This window comes from Rhopalosiphum maidis, chromosome 3 (assembly GCF_003676215.2).
Source record: "Rhopalosiphum maidis isolate BTI-1 chromosome 3, ASM367621v3, whole genome shotgun sequence".
NCBI lineage: Eukaryota > Metazoa > Arthropoda > Insecta > Hemiptera > Aphididae > Rhopalosiphum > Rhopalosiphum maidis.
In genome coordinates this window covers 46,486,656-46,509,296 of record NC_040879.1, presented here as the reverse complement: position 1 = coordinate 46,509,296, position 22,641 = coordinate 46,486,656, and the positions used below count along the sequence as shown (strand labels likewise).

Genomic DNA, 22,641 nt, shown 5'->3' with positions numbered 1-22,641 from the left:
GTATAGATATACAACCTATATCATAATATATAGTGTATTAAATAACCCGTTAATTTACGCTACTGTTGTAATAGTGATTCCGCCATCCCGGTAATGAAGTAACGATACGCACTGCCCATGGGTTTCATTTTACGTTTCTCTTATATCCGTCGTTGTTGGTTTGGATTAATTCTACATAGAATCGTCGGTATTTAAAATCCAAAGACCTACTTTAAATTGTTTTTCATCGTTGCTTGTTCGATTAAATTAAATATCATTCTGAAATATTGTAAGTTATCGTTTTTAATTGGTAGTTTAAGAGTTTTGTCCCCAAAGGCAATACAAAATATATCATCGTGTATTCCAATAAAAAGTTATAGATAAAATTGTGTTGAAGTTTTTTTTATTCTTTAATGTATTGAGTTCCCATAGGTTTGGATATTTTCATGTCAGGCTATTCGATTCAACATATTATGTGTTTAATTCATTTTATCAGTAAAAACTTTTCGAAGCGGTGAAAATTCTTAAACTTTCCATGTATCATTTTTTTCACATTGAAACACGAGAACACAGACTCATATTGATTATACGTATATTACGTATTATAGAATTGTCTTAAATTACTTTAATTTTACTTTGTGTGATATTTATATGATAAATTTGCATAAGACGTGAAGAAATAATGTAAAGATGTACATATTTTTAGTAAAAAAAAATATATATATTTTTTTTTTTTTATTAATATTTTTTTAATTTCAACAAAACATTTGCTTCACCATAATTTGGTAAAAAATGTATTTTATTTTCAGTAACGATGCACTTTACACGCAAAGCTTCAACACATTTTTTTAATACAATACTATATGATTTAATTATTTAAAACAAATATAAATAATAAATTTTGAAATTAATAGTTAAGTTGATCGTTGTCAACTCGTAGGTGTGTAAAAATATGTTAAAAAAATGATGATATATCAAATGAATAACTGAAATTAAAATATAATTCAAGATATTCAATTATCAATTCGAAATTCACATCAATAGATTGATAACTGATAAGCACTTCCCCTTCAGGTATAACGAAACATAGATAATAAAAATTAATATTATTATACATTACATTTTATATTAATAATACCCGTATTTTTATTTATATTACATGCATATAATATTATTATAGTATAATACTACCTAATTGAGTTGGTAATGGAAAAAGATACAATTTTCCTGTCAAAATTTTAAATAACGCGTAAAAATGAAAAAACAGTATGAACGAAATCAAATAATGTACATCCATCAGCAATCATTTAAAATTGATTTCATGAAATTCAACTAAATTAAATGTATGACACGTTTAAACGTTTAATTTAATTTGGTTTTGAATTCTTTTTTTTTAATTAAGTATGCAACCATTAAACATTTTCATACATTATACTTTTATGCTATTCAATACAATTTAATATTTTTTTTTTTTTTATATTAATAATCATTCTACACTATTATGAATTTTATTTGAGACACATTTGTGTGAAAATGACATATTTCTGTGTTAATGAAAAAAAGGACTTTTTAAAGGATCTCAAATATCTGTCTAAAGTCCAGTGTTTTTTATTTTGTTATGTTTGAAATTTATAAAGAATTCTTTGTGTCGAAAAAATATATTTTGAATGTTAAAAATAAAATATGAAATACTTTATACTGTAAAACCATCACTTTTCTTGTTTCACAGTTAAAAAAAATCAATTTTAATTTTACATACCACTCATATTTAAAATTGTAATACATCGCCTTGTCGTTACACACTTGCACGATGGAAATGCGTCATGATAACAATCATATTTAAAATTAACGTCCTCGTACATGCCCACTAGCTAAACTAAAAATCATAATATTATTTCTCCGACCATATATACTGTCTTAACTTTAAGCCTTGCATTGCTTTTAGAATACTTAATGAAAACGAGAAGTTCTATATTCACAATATGCTTGCATATTTACACATATGCATATAAACCCGATAAACATCAATAACTTACTATATTAAGGAACACGACGAGAACCGCAATAACGAAATTGTTTTTATTTCTGGTGTAGAGGAGAAATGAAAACCGTTATGGATTGTCATCATTGCTGATATTATATCTAATAAAGCGACGGTTTCAATGCCTGGCAATAACGTTACCTACAGCGGCGACTGCAAACACGCGGTCATGAGATGACCCACGTGCGTGTATATATTTGACGTATATATATACGTAGGCATTCGTAAATACACGTGTACACGTGTGTAAGTTTCACGTGTACGTAAATGTATATTATTTTAAAACTGACGTTTCGTTTTAAAGGATGAAACCATGCACCAACCACGTACATCGCGTTGTCAATCTCAAGGGGTGGTGGTCCAGAGGTAAGAGCGATGGAAATGGAACCATAGCTTGTATTTTCTCGATGCATGCAAATGCGGCTCACCGTGTACACTCACGCGCACACATAACTTTCCCCTGTGTATACCTTCGAACACTGCTCGTCAACCCTCTGTCTACCTCTCTCTCCGTATGTACGTATATATATATATATATGTATATTACACGCGTGTGTGTGCGTGCCGCCGCCGCATTAACCGCTCTCCCGATTCGTATTCTACTCGTGTTACGGATTAATTTATTATCGTGTCGGGTCTCGTTCGTAGTTCACCGTATATTACCGCCGCCGGTGCGTTCACTATACCGCGAAGAGATATTTGCGCACACTAAAATACGAGTGTTCGGCCCGTCGATCCCGACCGTTTTTTTCGTTTAGGATTTTATAAACCACAGCGGTCAACCGCCACTGACGCGTTTGGCCGGTCGCTAGCGAGTCGTGGCCGATTAATGTATTATGCTAGATCGCCAGCTCCCCGGTCGTGCAAATTTGAACACCGTTAGTTATAGGTGCTAACGTCCGCATTTTTTTTTTTCATTGAAAAAAATCATAGTCTACTTCTTGCTCGCTCGTACCGTTCTGTACAAACAGTCTAATTTTATCACTGATGTCGGAGACAGTAAATCGTTTTATATTTTTTCTTTCTTATTATTATTATTGTTGTTCGACAACAAAATTAATCGCTAAAGCTATGAATAAGGATTTCGACGGTTTTAATTATTCATACGATTTCGTATAAAAACAATAACAACGATTAAAATACTTGAATTATAGTGGAAATTCGATTAAATTAACGTGGGAAGCAGCCGCTCGAGAAGCACAAACGCTGCTGTAAAACGAAAATGTACAAGTTTGTTTTAACTTTTTTTCAACAAAAGCGCGTTCAACAAAAGACGTGGATAATATTAACTCGATAAGACAAAACCACGGGAACAAACTGCAATAGTAGCAGAAACAGATTCAACAGGGACTTACTTAGTTCTGATTATTAAAAATAATAATAAAGAAAATTCAATAGTTATGTGTAGTTTCAATAAATTTACATAAGTGGTTCCATATATTTTGAGTTTTAATTAATTTTAACCTTAGAAAAAGGAAGTACAAATACAATCGTAACTGATTCACCTTGATTTAAATAATAATATTTAATATGCATGACTGATGAGTCTGTTATTTGAATTGAAATTATAATTGTGAAACAATTTTCGAGACACATGATATCGTTATTGATGTTATTAATTACAACGAAAGAACTGTGCACAGATTTTTAAAAAAACAATAACATTATTGGTGTATGATGAAGTTACTGGGGATATAAATGCAATATACTTACTAAATATTAATTAATTGGTTACATATAAGCTGGTAAAATGTATTGAATTATACGAATTGTTAATTTGTCCATTCATTGAATTAAAGCTTTAATTAAAATTTGATTTAACAATATTAGTTAAACAATTTTTTTTAACTTCTAGCTAATTGTAATTAGGTAAACGTGTAATTTAAAATATGTTATATTTAGTGTTTACAAATATTACAAATGTAATAGATTAAAAACTGATAAAAGAAAAAAATAATTGCAACATATGAATAACAGAAATTAAATTACATGCGAGTTTTGTTAAAAATTATCGTGTTTCTAAGTAAATAGGTTCTTTTAATGTGATCCGTAGAATGAAGAAAAATATCTTATTTGTTTTTTTCCACAGTAGATTAAAAATAATTTTGACTTAATTATTCAAAAGGAATATTAATTGTTTGTATTGTACAGCATTATTTTTTTCGTAAATTTAAAGTATTAAATTAAATATTATGATACTGTAAAAGTGTTTTGAACATTTAGGTACTCGTTTTATCCCAATAACATATATTTTAACCTATTTTACGTACATACAATATCTTAAAAAAAAATGACGATATATATATATATATATAAATATATTTATACGATTAAATGTATTGTTTTCAATTATAAATAATTATTCTAAGTATAATACGATTTCGCATAAGAGTAAAGTACAGTCAGCAATTTTCTGAATCATTTTACCGTGTTAGTTTTATGAAAAATATCGGGAAACACGAAGTTCCACATCGCGTTGTTTGGCAGTATTCCGGAACAGCGGTAGTATAAGTTATTTTTCACACTTTATCCGACAGCTTGAAATAATATAATAACCTTATTCTCAGTGTAAGAATATCACAACACACACGCACACACAATGACTACATTATACATGTACATATACGCGAAATTAATATTAACGACTATAATCGTACTACGATTTTATGTCATAGGTAGGTATATCATTATTTCCTTTATAAAGAAAAAAATTCAAGCCATTAGGTTAATAAATCCCTTTATGGATTTTTAAACTGTATCGTATAGCGTATACATTACACACACACACACACACACACACACATACATATTATGTAGAATGAGTGATTCACTAAGTATTCTAAATACTCATATATTTTATTTTTCAATAATGCAGTTATTCAAAGTTGATTTTTGGAATTTTTAAATATATCTTTGAGATCATATTTTCACGTTCTTGAGTTATTTTGTGCTACTTAAAAATGTCCTAGAGAGATACAAACCTCAGTATTTTTTCTAAATAAGAACCTCCTTTCTGCTTTAAATCGTTCAGCAGACAATTATAAATTTAAAAAAAAATTTTGACTAATGATTTTTGATTTTTTTTTTTTACTACGATAAGTACAACGTTTAATAATTCTTGTATTAAATTTTAAAGATTTTTTGGAATGCCAATTTTTTTTATCTGTATTTAAAAAAAAAAAAAAACTTAGAATAATCAAAAATTTCAATTGCCTAAATAGCTAAAAAAAAAAGTCATAATATTTTGAAAATTCAATCGTAAAAAGATAACACTAATATAAACATTTGGCGAAAATTTCAAGTATTTACAATAATTCGTTTTTGAGTTACAGTAAAATGAAAAAATTGCTTTTGAAACTTTTGAAAACTATTTGATATATTTTACTATTGACACCTCCCCCCGCCCCCCCCAAAATACCACCTTGATTCACTTTCCTTTTAGAAACGCCACTGAAGTTATAAATAAAAACACTATAACTACTCCAAAATATGATAACAGACATCAAAACAAAAAAAAAAAAAAATAATAATAAACATACATCATTGTAAAATCAATACATTCATCACTCCGTTAAGAATCTAAAAAAATGTATGCAACAAAAAAATATATAGTAAAAAGTGGTATTTGTATCTCTACATAACGTTCCGTAAGTAGTAAAGAAAATCTGAAGAATTTTAAAATATAGTCTTTAAGTTTATTTAATATGTCAAGATCAGAATTTGAACAAATTCATTATTAAAATAAAACTAGGGGATAGGGATAAGTTTGCATTGTTGAATCACATAAGATATATATTATACATTTTTTTTATACTTGTATAAATGTATAATATTTTACCCTATGTTAGTCATAAAATAATATTTGTGGGAATCGCCTGTAATATATTAGTGACGCAACGTAAACATGATAACCCGTAAAAGTGCAGTAAATTGCCAAGCCAACGGAATATCACATTCATAATATTATATTTGTGTGTATGAATGTGTGCATGTACGTGTGATGCACGGGCGCGTAGGCAAACGTACGAAGTGCGGTTAAAGTGAGCCAAATGTACGGTCAGCAGTGTTATAATAAACCCGTCTATTCCGCGGCAAAACGCATACAATATGTACGATATGTATGTGCATTCGCTCATGTAACGTATAATTGAGTATGGACACCCTGAACGGGGATTTCTACGGTGGGTGAAAGAGTTAATCGCCTAGCTAGATTACTTTCAATAGAAATGTATGCGAATAAGACGTGTGTCTTTTGGTGTTTTGTAAGGACGATGGGGGAGTTGTTTTGTTTTGAATTTTTGTCAGCTTCGTGTTTAGACGTCCTTAACGATCATAATTATAAAGCAATATTATTATTATAATAAGTATATTATACTATATAGAATGGAAGAAAACTTGTTATTTAAATAACAATAACACAATATTTTAATATATTTTTTAATGTTTATCAATCTTTTCATATAGTATACCTAAATTTCCTCCCGATGATATTGCATGGATATATTATGATAAAAATAATACTGAACCTCAATATATCTAAATACCTATTTGAATGTTAAAGTACAAATGACAATGAATTAAATATATATTTTTGACCGGTATTCAAATCTCATTAAGTCCAGAATATCAGAGAATCAAATTCTACATGTCATAAAATATATTTTAATAAATCGTAACAATTTCTGTTGTAATTAATATATTGATTTCATATTTAAAATAAATGTACAAATTAACCTCATAAAAATACAACGCTAATATTATAATGTAAGATGATAATCTTAGTAGTTAATGCTCAGAAAATAATAATGATATATAAATATGATACAAATAAATCAATACCATAAAAAATAATCATATAATATGTATCTATATTGTATTATTATGCGTGGGGATCTTTTCATCATTAAACATTCCATATAATTTCAAATTTATTTTCCAGAGGTTTAAATGATTCTTTGAAAAATTCATATTTCCTTTACTTTGACATTTTGATGCAGAGATAGATAGTACGGAAAAACGCTAATATTTTTTTTAGTATAATAACTGTTTGATGTAAAAATAAAAAGAAAAACTGTGGTATATAGGTGTACTATTATACAAATATACATATTCAAAATAATCAAAAACTCAGAAATACTAAATTATAACTGAATTATTAATAATTAAAAAAAAATAAAATATTATTCAATGTGTGATTTATTTTTTTATCAAATATATATTACTGTGACAGGTATTGATGTGATATTTTAAAATATTTTTGTAGTTTTTCGATATTTATGTATTAATAAATAAGTCAATAATCAAATTATGTTTAAAAATAAAAATTCAATATAAAAGATTTTCAATTTAAAAAATTGTTAATAACTACGTAGGTATAGATCGTTTTGTCAAAAAATTCAAATTTTTAAATTTTTAATCAAAATATAAGCATAAATTTAGAAATAGGCAGACTTATTATGGACGATAATAACAACATACATATCAATGGTGATTTAATACATTAATTTTTAATTTTAATTTCTTATTAGACGACGATCAACATCGGATTTGAATAAACTTAAATGTATGTATAAATATATATTTTTCCCTAACCTGTTGAATTCTAAACAAATGTCCAGACCTTAACTAACTATCGTAATCATATATTATTTCTGTTTTACTTTAATACATTTAATAGAATATAATTGTTTTTGTCACGCATAATTGAATAATAAATATATAGAAGATATACAATAGCAAGGAATTAGACAACAGCGGATTATTCGATTTTTGTAATTTTACAACCAACATATATATATATGATTTGTATATTTTTTTAATAAAATGTTTAAAAATATCAAAAATACTTTAAAAACAACAATAAGTTTTAATTTAATGTTTTGTATAGGATGTTTGAACTAAAATGTTTTATATTATTATGCCAAACGGATCATTGTCATCAAAAATACAATCACTGTCATTATAGAATATTAGAATTATACAAAAATACAACAGTATAACAACTACTGCGTAGATATTAATATTTTTAATGCCATAATTTTATATTTAGAAAGACCTGAGATAAAGTCAAACTATTCAGTATATTTTTACAATCGTATACAGTGCAAACATGTATTTTAATCAATAATAAGTACACATTATTTATACTGTTCAAATTTACTATAATTGGAATAACTGTGTTGATAAATCCAATGATTCTATAAAAAATAATTTAATTATAATTAATAATATACGAGTATATTGGAGAAAAAAAATGTAATCGAAAATTTCACCGAGTAAAATTAAATTTAGTAACGATAGGAGATGAAAAAAAAAAACTAAGTAGAAAGTGTGGTTGTGATTCTTCATTTATAAGCTTATTATAATAAGTAACGTTGTCATAAAGTCGTGTTAAAAGTTAAAACACAAAAAAAAAATGATACGTGTGCATCGAAACAAAATACAAGTATTATACGTTTACACAAGAAGAAAATGATCAACATTTTTATGTTATATAATTGAGATAAATAATGGTACTGCAATATAGTATACAGTTCACTTACTATCAACATTTATACTTAATAATATACTGAGTAGGTAATAAAGTAATGACTATAAAATTATATTATTTTAAGAATATAATTCGTAACACGGCACAGCATATAGGCGAAATAAGTACATTTCTGTGTACAACAGTGTTGTAAAGTATTATAGAATACGTAGGTATATAAATAACTAAAGTCCCAAAGCATATTATCTTTAGCAGTTCATTTAAAACTTTAAGAACACTATTCAAGTGTAGTCAAACTTAACAGATAACTAATGATTCAACAACTTGCCCATAGATCTTGACGATAGTCCAGTTTAGTGTTTCCCGACATTTATTATACGGCCACCCATCATTAGAGTCATTAGACCCATGTTCTGCCAGGTGAACCATACAATTCTAAAATGCAAGTTTTATACTTGCGTTCACACACGTACTTATTGGATTCAATTATAACTCACTATGAACAGTAAACATATTTTACTATAATATTGTAATAATATTTTATTTTTCATGTACTTGCAGGGTTGTTCTTATACGCACACACTTATTATAAGAGAATAATAATATAGAAAAAACGGGGAATGCTACTAAAAATATCGGGGAAAATCACATATTGTTCGAATTTTTTTTCCTTATATATATATATATATATTGTTTATAAGGTTCAAAACATCTAAGCAAAATTGCAAAAATATAGTTAACACAGAAAATAAGTTGTAAAAGTTTATCATATTTTTTCAATTTTTTTATTTAATTTCGACTTCAATGGTTGAAATATCAAGTATTTATATAATATCAACCGTATATAACCTATATTATTAGTCTAATTTTATTTTAAACGTCTTTAAAATCAGTTATTAAAAAGGTAAGCAAGTAGGTACTGCTCTGTTATACATTAGGTGTCGAATGGAACTCGTTATTGAGTAAACCACTATAATGGATTTTGTTAAATATAAATTTAATTTTAACCCATTGAATACAATGAGTCGATTACAAACGATTCTGAGTGAAGACTGTCAACAAAATATTATTTTATTATTAATAATATTAGATTTGCGTAAAAATTCTATAAATACAATTTTATAAATATATTTTATTACAAACTAGATCCAACTTAATATCCAAAACTACCCTTTAAGTGAAAATTGAAGCATTTTATCGACTTCTTTCGTGTGCATAGAAAAAAAACACACACGCGCGCGCTCGCCATTATAAAATAAATACATGCACATATTGCTCTGCTCAGAATCTAAAATAAATTTATTATTTCGAATGTCACTACAGCTTCTATATAAAATTAATTAATCAAATACTATTTAAATATTAATTTTTACCAGGATCAAATAAGTATTATATCATTCAGAAATGCACATTTAATTAGTACATTTTGATTGCAATAAATGTATTTCGATGTGAATTTACTGATTTAGTTGGCATAAGATTAATTAGTGCTGCAGATTTTATGATTTACAATATAACTTATTTTTATTCATATTCGTATATGATGCATATATATTTAATGTTTGACGAGACGTTTCGCTGTATACGTGACTGAAAATATGTGTTATTATAAGACAAGTAATTTCATGTTAGGGTCACAAATCCTTTGTTTATTTTTTTATTTTGTGGAACTCTTATCATTTTTAAATTTCCAGAGACAGTCTGGCAGAAAAATAAACAATCAAAAGATCAGTGAAATGGCTAGATTTTCTTTGTTTTCTTTTAGATGTGCACGTTTTTGAAAATTGAAAAGTCTAATCGAATAAAAGACGCTCCGAGTGTAAATCGTTATTGACTCAGATAACGCGCAGTGCTCTGCCAAAGTCCGATAAGTAGTATTTGCAATTTCAAAAAGTCTAAGTGTCGTTAAACCGTTTTTTTCAACCGATAAACTAGACGTGTATACAATAATGTAGTTTTGTATATCATAATAATATAATATATATAAACGCAAATTGTATTTACGATGATCAAATAGTAACAGTTTCACTTTTTACTGAGTATGAACGTATTCGTATAAACTGCGTTTATCCTGTCCAGTTGTTGAACATGATATATGTTCTTGTAAAATATGTTTTTTTAAATAATTCACGTAAAGATACTTATATTAAAGAGTATTTAAAATACGTATTTGAATAGTCAATAAAAAGTATTCGAGTACAAACTCGCATATATTCTATAATATAAATATATAAATAGTAACATTTTTTTTATGATATGAATAACATTCTGAGCTATCAATTGAACGGATTATTTTAAATTCTTTTGTTATACACACATTTTATTGAGAATTGTACACTTCATTGTTTCGTGAATAAAAACAAAAAATAAATCAACCATTATTTAATTTTTTGACCGTCCATCTGAGATAGTATCATAGATGTCATGTGTAATAGACAATAGTGTAGTATATTGCAACTATCTCTAAGAATAATTATCATGTAAATTTAAAACTATGTATAAATTAAAATAATTCATTTATTTTTTATATTATTTTTTTATGTGATAGTGAAGATGAAAAATGTAAATAATAATTAATTTATAAATATTTTATTTTAAATACAAATAATATTTATTTAAAAAATATTGTAATATAATATTTATTTTCTAATTCGTTTTTTAAATATTAAATTATAGTTTATATTTTCGATGATAATTATTGATTATCAAGTCTTTTTTTTATTTTATTTTATCGATTTATAATTTCAATATTTTAAGATTATAAAATGAATGTATATGTATTATATAATTAAAAAGTAATTAATAGATATTAAACTGTATTTAAATGTTTTTTCTTTCATATTTAATCAAAATCTGTTCTGTTTTATTATCTACAAGTTTTGCCATGCCAGTGCGGTAAAATAACAATTAAACAAATGCATCGTCGAAGTCATAATATTAAATGTCACCCGTAAATAGTTCACAACACAGTACGACTTTTAGTTTAGACTCGCTGTATTATTATAGTATCTTCTACAATAGTCTATTATATATCTATGTGTAAATATTATAACCACTACCGCGTTTTCGAGTCCACAAACAATACCACTCACCGTGCATAATGTGACGTATACTATAATATAGTCTCTCTCTATCGGGCAAATAGTAATTAACAGTTGGGTGATTTTGAATCCCGCGATAGCGCGTGTTGCTGGCAGACGCAGGATATGACGTACCATGGAGAGAGGTTCGCGCTGTAATACGCTCGGGCGCGGACAAGGACGAGTGTGAAAACCATAACACCACAGCTGTTGCTGCTTCTGCAGTATATTAATAAAATAGTTATGATAACCATAAGTGTTGTGTAAGCGCAACGAATAATTATTGTCAATATTATTTTACAATTCGATCAGATGATTTTGTTAGGATTGCGGATACTGTTTCTATGGAAATTTAGACATCAATATTAATAACTGAGGTTGCAGATAAAGTTAACGAAATTGTTTTGAAGTTGTTGGGTTAAGTTAATATAGGAAAAGTAAGTTAAGTCAGGTCAAAGATAACTTATATATTATTTTGATATAACTTAATTGAGTTAAAAATTAATTTAATTGTAAATTAACTTAATTAAAATATACTCGTATGATTTTATTTTCTAGTTTGTAAGAAAAATGACATGTCTACAAGTCTATAATATGTCCACACAAGCCTAATACTATCAAAATTCAAACTACCAACTTCAGAGTGATCCACTATATACATTTTAAAGCAGCTATAAACGTTTATACTATATATATAAACATTATAAGCTACATAACATTAAAAATATTTTCAGAAATAACTAAACAACCACTGTACAAATGTATACATTTGGTTTTTAATTATTTGAACGTTATTTATTTTCTATATTATTAACAGTAAAACTATCACATCGGTAAACCTATTTTAATATTTAAAATATCTTATTCAAAAACATCGTGTTCTAAAGTTCAAATTAAATAGTTGTAAGCCAAAATATTAATAAGGTACCATCAATACCAATTTTCAATACCTAATTTAATTTTGAATAACTGAATTCATTGTTTCTGGTGCTATTTCTTGGTTTATATAAAAATTCAACTTAATTTTTAATACTTTTATATAAAATTAAGTTAAATTTTAAACAAATTATTTTTATTGAAAAAGTAGCTCATTCAATTAAAAGTTAATTTCGAATATAAGCTTATGAAATAGTTATTCTGTGAAAATAATCACAAAAAATGTTTCCCCATCAGTATAAAAATATTATAATAAAATAGAGTTAAGTATTTTCAGTAAAAAGTAAGTGATATAATTACAAAAGTATGATTTAAAAGAGACATAATGAAAACCATTTCTATTGAAAATTAAAAGTCGTGTGTTATGACTCGGAACTTTAGCACAATAAGGTTTACAATTTAATTTAATCTACATTTTTAAACTCACTTTTAAGATTTAATTTAAGTAGAAAAAATACATTAATGAATAATAATAAACAAAAACATCTATTATTAGTATTCTATCTAATCATATTCTATCTTTGATAAAATGAACAGGTACGTTTAAAGTTTCATTTTATATTTAAATCAATAACTTTGTATAGACAAATAACTTTCATATGATTAGATTAAATTTAATTAATCTAACTATAATATGAGTAAATTATATTTATATTTTATTAAATATATGAAATTCAAAATTATGCTAATTATGATACAGAATAAACTTATGTGAAAACCTAAAATATACTTTTATAGCGAACAGTGTAAGCATAACGCGTTTGCAATTTGCATACAAATTTATACACTATGCGTTGTGTTGACAAAAAAATATCAATAACGACCATAGTTATATAAACAAATATATAAACATTGACAAAAACCAAAAAAATTATTGATTTAAAACTTAACATTTAATAAGAAAAAAAAGTAAAATAAATAAAAATAAAGTATCAGTTTGTGTTATAGATATCTAGAAATTCACGAAGAACACATAATATTTCATATATTTATAAATATGACGAAAATATGCAATAAAAACTTTAAAACAATTTAATCTATTTCTTGAAATACATTTTTAGAAAGAATTGTAGGTTTTTCCATACACAAAAACTAATAAATTACGATTTTTTTTTCATTCATTAATTTATTTTTTAACGGTCGTACATAATATGTATATAATATTATGATATATATATCTACAAAATATATTATAGTACATAATATAAAAATATTGTTTGAAATAGTTCTGGGAATTTAAATTTACTTAATATTAAAACATAAGTGAATTTGATTATTCCTTAAATGCAGTGGGGTCATATTCATAAAACTGAGTACAGCTGCACTATTTTTATATTTTTTTTAAATTCTATTTTAAAATATCAACTCCAAAAATATACAAACATAAAAAAAAAATTGGATAAAAAGATTATTATTGTTCTTTAATAAGAATCTGATTGCCTTTTTATTGTATTAATTTGGTTTTCAATGATTGTTTATAATCAAATATAATTTATACAATTTAGTAGTTATACATTTATAATATTAATATGTATTAATAAAATATAGAACAATTAATACGCAATAACATAAACTTATTTAACTATTTTACTTGAAATATTTATGGTATTTATACTTTATATTATTATGTTGTCATAGACCAATACAAAAATCCATGTTTTTATTTTATAAAATTGAACACACATCTATTAAATAACGTTTAGGTACATAGATTCAAAATGTTGATCGAATTTTATAGCGCACTGCCCGAACATTCTGATTGTTTTTATGAGCAAAACAGTAATACAAAGTATAATATCATTATCAGAATTGATAATCAAGTACAATTATTATAATTGATATTTTAATTATTAAAATGATAATATTTTGCTATTATAATGTTGTATAAAATGTATTTTTTTCTTATTTAAAATAATGTATATATTATGAAGACTACCTGTATGAAAAATCACTGAATTATATTTTGTTAACTTAACATGTGGCTATCATATTCTGCACTCATACAGTTATTTAAAAATGAAAACAGTCGTTACCATAAAGCTTAACGTAAAGTATTGATCGCTAAGTACATTTACTTTTACATATCGTATCCCAAGTCAAAACATTCAATTTTCACAAAATCATTAAATTTACAAAATTATTACATAGACATTAATATTCAGAAATCCATTTATTGTACTAAGTATTAATGACTCTCATCATAATTCGAGCTTTTAAATCAATTTAGAATATCATTTAATTAGTAATCATATCAGCTGTCGTTTAAAATAATAGCTTACATTGAAAATTATAGGTAATAAATTACTTACAGGCTTAAGGAATTCTATTATTCGTAAGGATTTTATAAGTTATTAAATAAATACGTATATAGGTGAAAAATTACATAATGATCGTATTTGATATATTATAACAATAATCTAAATCAATAATAAATGCTGTAGATTTTAATAATGGTTTTAATTATCATTAGAGTACATTTAAGCATCTTATTTTAAGTTTTTATAATTTTTTTGATTTAAATATTTAGGAAATTACATCCCTCAACTAAGATAACAGTATTTGTATAATATACATACAAATCTATTAATTTATATACTTTATTTTTAGCATTTATAAGAAAGTAATAAAACTACCTAAAATAAATACAAAACAAAAATGTCAAAACATAATTAAATTTATGTCAGTATTTATTATTTTGTATTTATTGGTGAATCTTTTAATGTATATGTTATATATGTTATATATTAATGTATAATAATTAATCAGTGATTAAATTCAATTGTTTTTCTATTTTGTTAGGCGTATAAATTAATGTCACTATGAGAGTATTCGTCATGTCTGATTATTTGATACAAAAAATAGTTTAGTCGTTAATGTTATAAAATTACTTTGCAGGTACTTTTAAAGACAAATTTAAATATTATACATATTTTTTTATGTTTCAGTGTTTATTGTTTATTTATATCTTAATTGTTTTGTATTGCTTTATACTAAACATGAAAGTAGAGATTTTTTATTATTTCTTTCTTGAAATTCTCTTCTCACAAAGCAACTCATTCAAATGCGCTATTAAAATTACAAAACAAAACTATTTAGTAGTATTTAAATTAACAACATTTTGTTCTACACATTGCTTGAGTATAGCATAACATTGTGGTTGAATTTGGTATACATCTCTTTGTATATTATGTATTTATGAGTGACAGTATCTACATTGTCCAGCCATTTTTGGTATTCGAGAAATTTCCTATTTTCCGCATTCTCCATAACATACATAGATGTATATAGAATTTAATTAAAATTTTGAAGAACCTAATATGTAGTAAGAAAAGTTTAAGTTTTCATGTTTTTGAATAATATATTCATATTAACGTTTCAAACGGATATAAATCACTGTCAAACTTTTAGTCTAGTTTATGACTTTTGCTTTTATGTAATAATAGTTTATATTACATATTTTGTGAAATTAATAATTTGTTTATGATTATATACACGATTATAGTATACATATTAGCATAATATGTGTATGTGAGTGAATAATATATATATGTATATGACATACTTCGGCACTTGGCTATTGGTAAACAATTGCTTACTGTTATATGTAAATATATTAATACTTTATATTATTATGAAATCTATTAGATTAGTTAATATAAAATATGTTATATAAATACTTAATAAATCAATACTTATGTATTTTAATTTTAAAGTTTGATGATTTTAAACGGTAAAACAATATTTTTCGAGGTTTCGTTAAAAATTAATAAAAGTATAATATTAGAAGATGAGTAGAACAAAATGAACCTATTGACTTATAAAACTTTTAGAAATGATTTATTATTTACATTTACAATGTATAAATATAGAAAGTTGTATTATTTATAAATTTTAAAACGATAAAATAAATGAATTATTGTATTTTTCTTTCTCAATAATTGTATTATTAATTTCGTGGCATATTATTTTTGTACATTATATTATAATATAATAAATATGAAAATGTATAGTTACTAAAGCGAATCATTAAACTTTCAAGAATAAACAGACGTTTAAACATTAGTAAATAATAAATATTTTTAAACGTCTAGACTTTTTATTAAATTATCGTCAGAGTTCATACAAATTGCTTACACAAAAATAACCGTCTACAAGTTATATATTATTATAGGTACCGAAGAAAATAAAGAGATCTTATTGAATATTCTAAAATATACAATATATCAACAATATTACAATTCAATTATTAAAATAAATGAATGTATAAATTAAAATTAAAGTTAAACAATGAAATAAAAATGTGTAAAATAACGTATTAAAGCAAGTACATAGTTATACTTTTTAACGAACAATGTAAGTCATTGTTCAAACATTGAATTGTTCTCATTTTAGCGAATGGAATAATACATTTGGATGATGTCGTCCAAGATATTTGTCTTGCGTTACGGCTTGTAATATATAAAAACCGTTAATGACCCGTTTAATAAATACGTTTATGTAATTTTATCATGCACTTGTAATACAAATTATCCACGAGTTAACTACGCTAAAAACAATTTTTTTTTTTTCCGACCACAGTATGCTGTTAGTGTATTATTGTGTTATATAACAGAAAATAGTGTATTACTGCAGGTATTTCATAAAGTAATAAAAGAGGGATTGAAGTAAAATATGATATTGATATTGATTTATAATTTTTGTTGCGTGGTTTGTACCATTCTGTATTTAAACTGGTCTATATATCATTATATAGTGGGATCGTGCCAAAAAAAAATAAATAAATAAATAAATAAATAAATAGATAAAAAAGAATAATAATAAGATAACGCGACGAATTATGTCAAAACTACATTGTATACACGCGAAACGAATTAAGCTGAGTATGATGTTTGAATTTTTTTCCACGCTAATTTATAGTAAACGACATATTTCATGTTTGAAAGCGACGTCGTGCTCGTTCATGATGAAGGTATTATAGGTATACCCTTTCCGAAACCATCTTTAACAACAGTTAATTCGCTTAACCCACTTGGACGGCGGCGGCATGGAGCGTCTGTCTTATCAGCCGCTTTCGACTTGATTGCTCTGATGTAGATTGTACCGCGTCCAAATCGTCGTCTCGTATTGCCAACGGCTTAATGGCATGTTAAAACGAAGGGAGCCTGCCCTTTCCACGCCGATCATTATAAAACAAAGCGCCCCACTACTTAAACACTAACCGAGTTCTAGTGTTTAAAATCATTTTTTTCCCTTCTTCCCGTTCCCTCACATTATTAACACGTAGGTTGTTTGATTACGTAATTTTCACGACTGTCCGACAAGGTGGTAGACCTATGAGTATTTCTATTATTTTATTATCTTCATATAATTTGGGATATGGAGAGAAAAACGAGATAACACAAATTTTTGCAATGCATAACGTGTATAGGTGTGGTGGACTCTAATGAGTTAATGAGTTTCGTATAGTTTGTGGCGAGAGGTATATTATTTGTCTACTTAGACAAACGACCGTTCGAAAGTTATAACGTTGAACATCTATCAGGTATCCAGGTATGATGGATCTAAATTAAAAAGCAATTACCGTTATTGGTAAATACCGAATTACACACAATAATATGATATCAATTCTAATCGCAAAATATTACGATAAATTACAATAGTTTTCTCCTAAATATAGATATACTAAAACATATATAATTAATTGAAGAAATAATATGTGGATGCTATTAAGTATAATGTACGTATCGTTATTATGAAACTTACTGTCTTTCACAAGATTCACATTAGTCCGATTTTCACGTGTAGACTGGTCAGTCTGCAACTCGTTCTGAAAATCAAAAAAATCAAATGAAAAACTGTTTAAAATTGTTTAAAACCTTATAAAATGTATAGTAAATATATGAAATTGACTTATTTATAATTTTAAAGAACTGATGGTATTGGTCGGAATGATTAAAGTATATCAATTTTATAATAATTCGTGTTTTGATTTTTTCTGCCTAGGTATCTATTATCATATTTTGGGGCAGTAATGATTTTTATCTTCGAGGGTGGCTTCTATTAGAGAAATGATTCTAGTTAGTTCATGTACACGAATGATTAAAAGTAAAAGTTTCTATTACCTTTCGAAATATTAAGGAAAACAAAACAATACTTAAGGAAAAATGAGAATTTGTAAACAAAATCAGTTTTTGATAAAATTGATTTTGTTTTAATATTATTTTTAATACTTCGGCGCTGTTACACATGAAAAAATGTAGAGGTTTAAATTTTTACCAAATATTTATAATTGAATATGAACATTTTTCAAATATTTTAAATATTTTTCTTCGATAATTTAAATTCTTAATTTGTTTATTTTAATAGTATTTATGTCTAATGTTCTTATTTTAAGATATTTATCACAATATATTATAATATATTTAGAATTTTGATAGAAATATTATTTAATCTTTCACACAAGTTGTTCTCATAACAATATAAAAATGTTGAAAAAAAATTATACCTATGTTATTTTTCATAAGAATTTTATTTTATCTTATTTTTAATTTTGATGAAAAGATTGAAGCTAAGTAAACATTTTTGACAATTTAATCCAAGATCCCACATAATTTGTGGTATTTTTATGAAATTATAACAATATAAATAATTAACACTATTTTGTTTTAACGTTAAAAAATACACTTTTAAAACAATTTGTCAAAATCACTTTAATTTATTGTTATAAATTTAAAATGTATACAACTTTAAAATTGTTATATATAATAAAAGTTCCTCAAATAGTTTTTATTGAAACTTAAAAATCTAAAAAAACATTTAACACATTATTACCTATCTTGTTATCAATTCATTTTAAGTTTAAATTCGGACGAAACTAAGAATCATTTTATTTATTATTAAAATATTAATATTATATTGTAATTAGTATTTCGATATTAACTTTAAAGCTAATGAAAATACAATTTTATGAAATATTAAAACAAACAAAACAAACTTTGTTTCAAAATTTATTCTAGCCAACTCTATTATTAATTGAAAAATACATTAATAGGAATATAAAATGAACATATTATAAAAAAATATATTTAATAATATAGGCTGACATACTGCATTGGTTTAGAATTGATTTCGTATGCTACGAGATTAAACATTGATTTAAAATTTAACACATTCATTAAGGAATAAAGAAGAAATAAGAATAGTAATTTGTAGGTAAATATAGAATATTTTTTAACTAAAAACAGTATTAATGTACTATTTTATCGTGAAATAATTATGTTTCATGTAATTATACTAAACAATATTACAAAACCTACTGCTATAATACAAAGTAGTTAAGCAAAAAAAAAATGTTTAATTAAAACGTTTCAAGATTTTGAGTTGACATCAGGTAAAATATTATATATTATATAAAATATTATTTTTATCTAAAACGTATTTTTTCTGCTTGGAACAGATTTGCAAAAGTATATTCATATGTTATTGTTGATTTTTTGGGGATATGTTGTATTAAAGAAAATAGTATGAGTTATCGACGGTTCAAAGTGATCACACAGTTGGATTTAGGGCTATATTTTAGAATCTCATCAACTCAGCCAGATTTTATCGAAACTTTTCGTCTCACTGGGATTCAACGATAAATTATTTTTGTAACATTTATTTATTTATTTTTTGGTTTACAGACAAATAGGAATAAAATATTGGTTACCCTTTGCTCGACGTTTAGGAAGAAAAAAATAATATGAAAAAGTAGTCATAGACAAATTTCCAATCGATTTACTTTGAAGTTTTTCTTGAGACATCTTTTTCAGTTGAGTAAATATGTTTGCACATGGTTGATATCAGTGAATTCCATAGAAGTTCATTGACATATTATTATGATGCTATGTATTATATACTATGTATTCTTTAATGGGTGAAATTAAATGTCCACATATTATAAACATTTTTTTCATCTTTTGGAATTTAATTAAATCGTTATAAAAACAAAATATGTAGATAATCTATACATTTATGAAAAAAAAAAGTTATCTAAGGAATTAATAATATTTAGCTGATGTATGCCGTCGAAGAACAAAATTATTCAAAAAATTTGATTGTATAAAAAATTATTTTGACATAATTAGGTACTATGTTCTTAAAACCAAAATTGTTTTACAAAATTCATAAAGTAGTTTTACGGAGTCACCAAAACGTAAAATTAATATTAATTTTTTATCTTTCTAAAAATACAAAAATATAAATGAGCAATTTATTATTTCCGGAATGAATGCATTATAAAACTAATATTGAGAATCCAAACAACTTCGTTTTAATTATTTTTGTTGTTGTTGAGGTTTTATCGATATTTTACCGTTAATATTATACATAATAATCAAATAATGTAATATATACCTATATTAATACGAGAAAAATAAATTTACATAAAGTAGTTATTTCTGAAAATGTTCTATGAATTTAGTCGGGAAAAAATTAATAAATATTTTATACTATCTATAATTAGTGTAAAATTCTTCTGCTCTACTACTTATTGTTAAAAATATGTGTTGTATAAATACAAATATAAATATTTTATATAATACAATAATACAATTTTTTACACATGTCATGTATATTTAACTATAGGTCTAGTCGAAAAAATAAGACAAACTTTAGTTATAAATACCTAGGCACAGATGCATTTAATTTTTAAATGTAGACTATAGAGAATTAGCATTAAAATGTAGAATATATTAATTGCGTTTAAACTTTTGTGCACTTCTGTATGTAATTTGAATATAATGATATGCTTTACACAATAGTATCCAATACTTACTTTATGTGTACAAACGAAATTGATTACTATACTAGTGATTTTTAGTGTGCAACAATTAAATGATAAAATGCATTAACCGAATACTGTTATCTGCATGATGTTCAGACAATAAAACTAATATAGGTGTATTCGTTTATGACGTAATTTAGTTGTAAGCACGACGGTATGTGTACGCCTGAAACGTGCGAAGAATAAATTATGAAACTCTCAAAAACAAACAAAATAATTAGTGACATGTTTTCGGAACCATGGATGTAATAACCACTTAAGATATGATTAATCCATTTATAATAAGCGCACTACTTTTAGTAGAAGCCTACAATCAATATGAGACCTTAAACCTGCTACCTACGGACTTTATGTCGATTTTATCTTATTCTATTCAACATAATATCAACCATGATGGTCACATCGAATAATCAAAATATTATATGAAACTTGTTGATGACGGTACAGCGGTATTCTGTGAATCATAAAAATCCATAGAGTATAATTATCCTTTTGAAATATAAAATATGAATCTAAATAATAAATCACAATGCACGGGAACAATGTGAATTTTGTTAACTAATTAATGCTATTGTGGCGTTTTATACTTGTAAGCTCACTGACATTCAACAACAGTTGTATCGTGTGGAATGAAACATTTCATTGTATTAAGATTTTTACATTCAAGTTTAACTTAAAAACATTATATTTAATATATTTTGTACAACATATTTAGATTTTAGATATTAAAACTAGTACATATTATGTTGTTCTTAAATTGTTCAATACAATTATTTGAATAGTTTATAATTGAAAAATAATAAAAATAAATAATACATAGAAAAATGTTTATAAAATTACAAAAAGGTTTTCAGTCGGTATAAATAATTGTTTAAAAAAATGATTGCAGTTTTAATCTTAAAACTTCTTAAAATAACTATTAATTTTATTTATTTATTATTGACTAATAAAAATAATATATTAGTATAGAATTTGTTTAAATCTATAGAATGGATCTTATTAAATATTTAGAATTAAATGCATATTATATGCATGTAGTCATTTTTAAATGAAAAAGTAGAAAGCCTATACTATTTTATGAAGATTGACCAAATAAAAGTTAGAAAAAATATACTCAAATCTTTACAGTTAAAAGTATTTGTTTAGTATGATTTATGTAAACAAATAATATTTGTGATGATAATGAATATATTATACTCATTCTAATAGGTTGTATTTCTAAATGGACGTTTATATTATATAATATTATGTTAGAATGATGATAATTCGTAGGCATATAAAATTATTTTAC

At 25.0% G+C, this 22,641-nt stretch overlaps 1 protein-coding gene across 1 annotated transcript in view; it reads right to left on the bottom strand.

Annotated features, from left to right (window-relative positions):
- Positions 1-22,641, bottom strand: part of LOC113556412 (amyloid beta A4 precursor protein-binding family B member 1-interacting protein-like) — a 400,319-nt gene that overhangs the window by 118,169 nt on the left and 259,509 nt on the right. Inside the window, exon 3 of the mRNA XM_026961336.1 lies at positions 18,290-18,353. Coding sequence (XP_026817137.1) covers positions 18,290-18,353 — 64 coding nt within the window. The remainder of the gene's footprint in view (positions 1-18,289; positions 18,354-22,641) is intronic.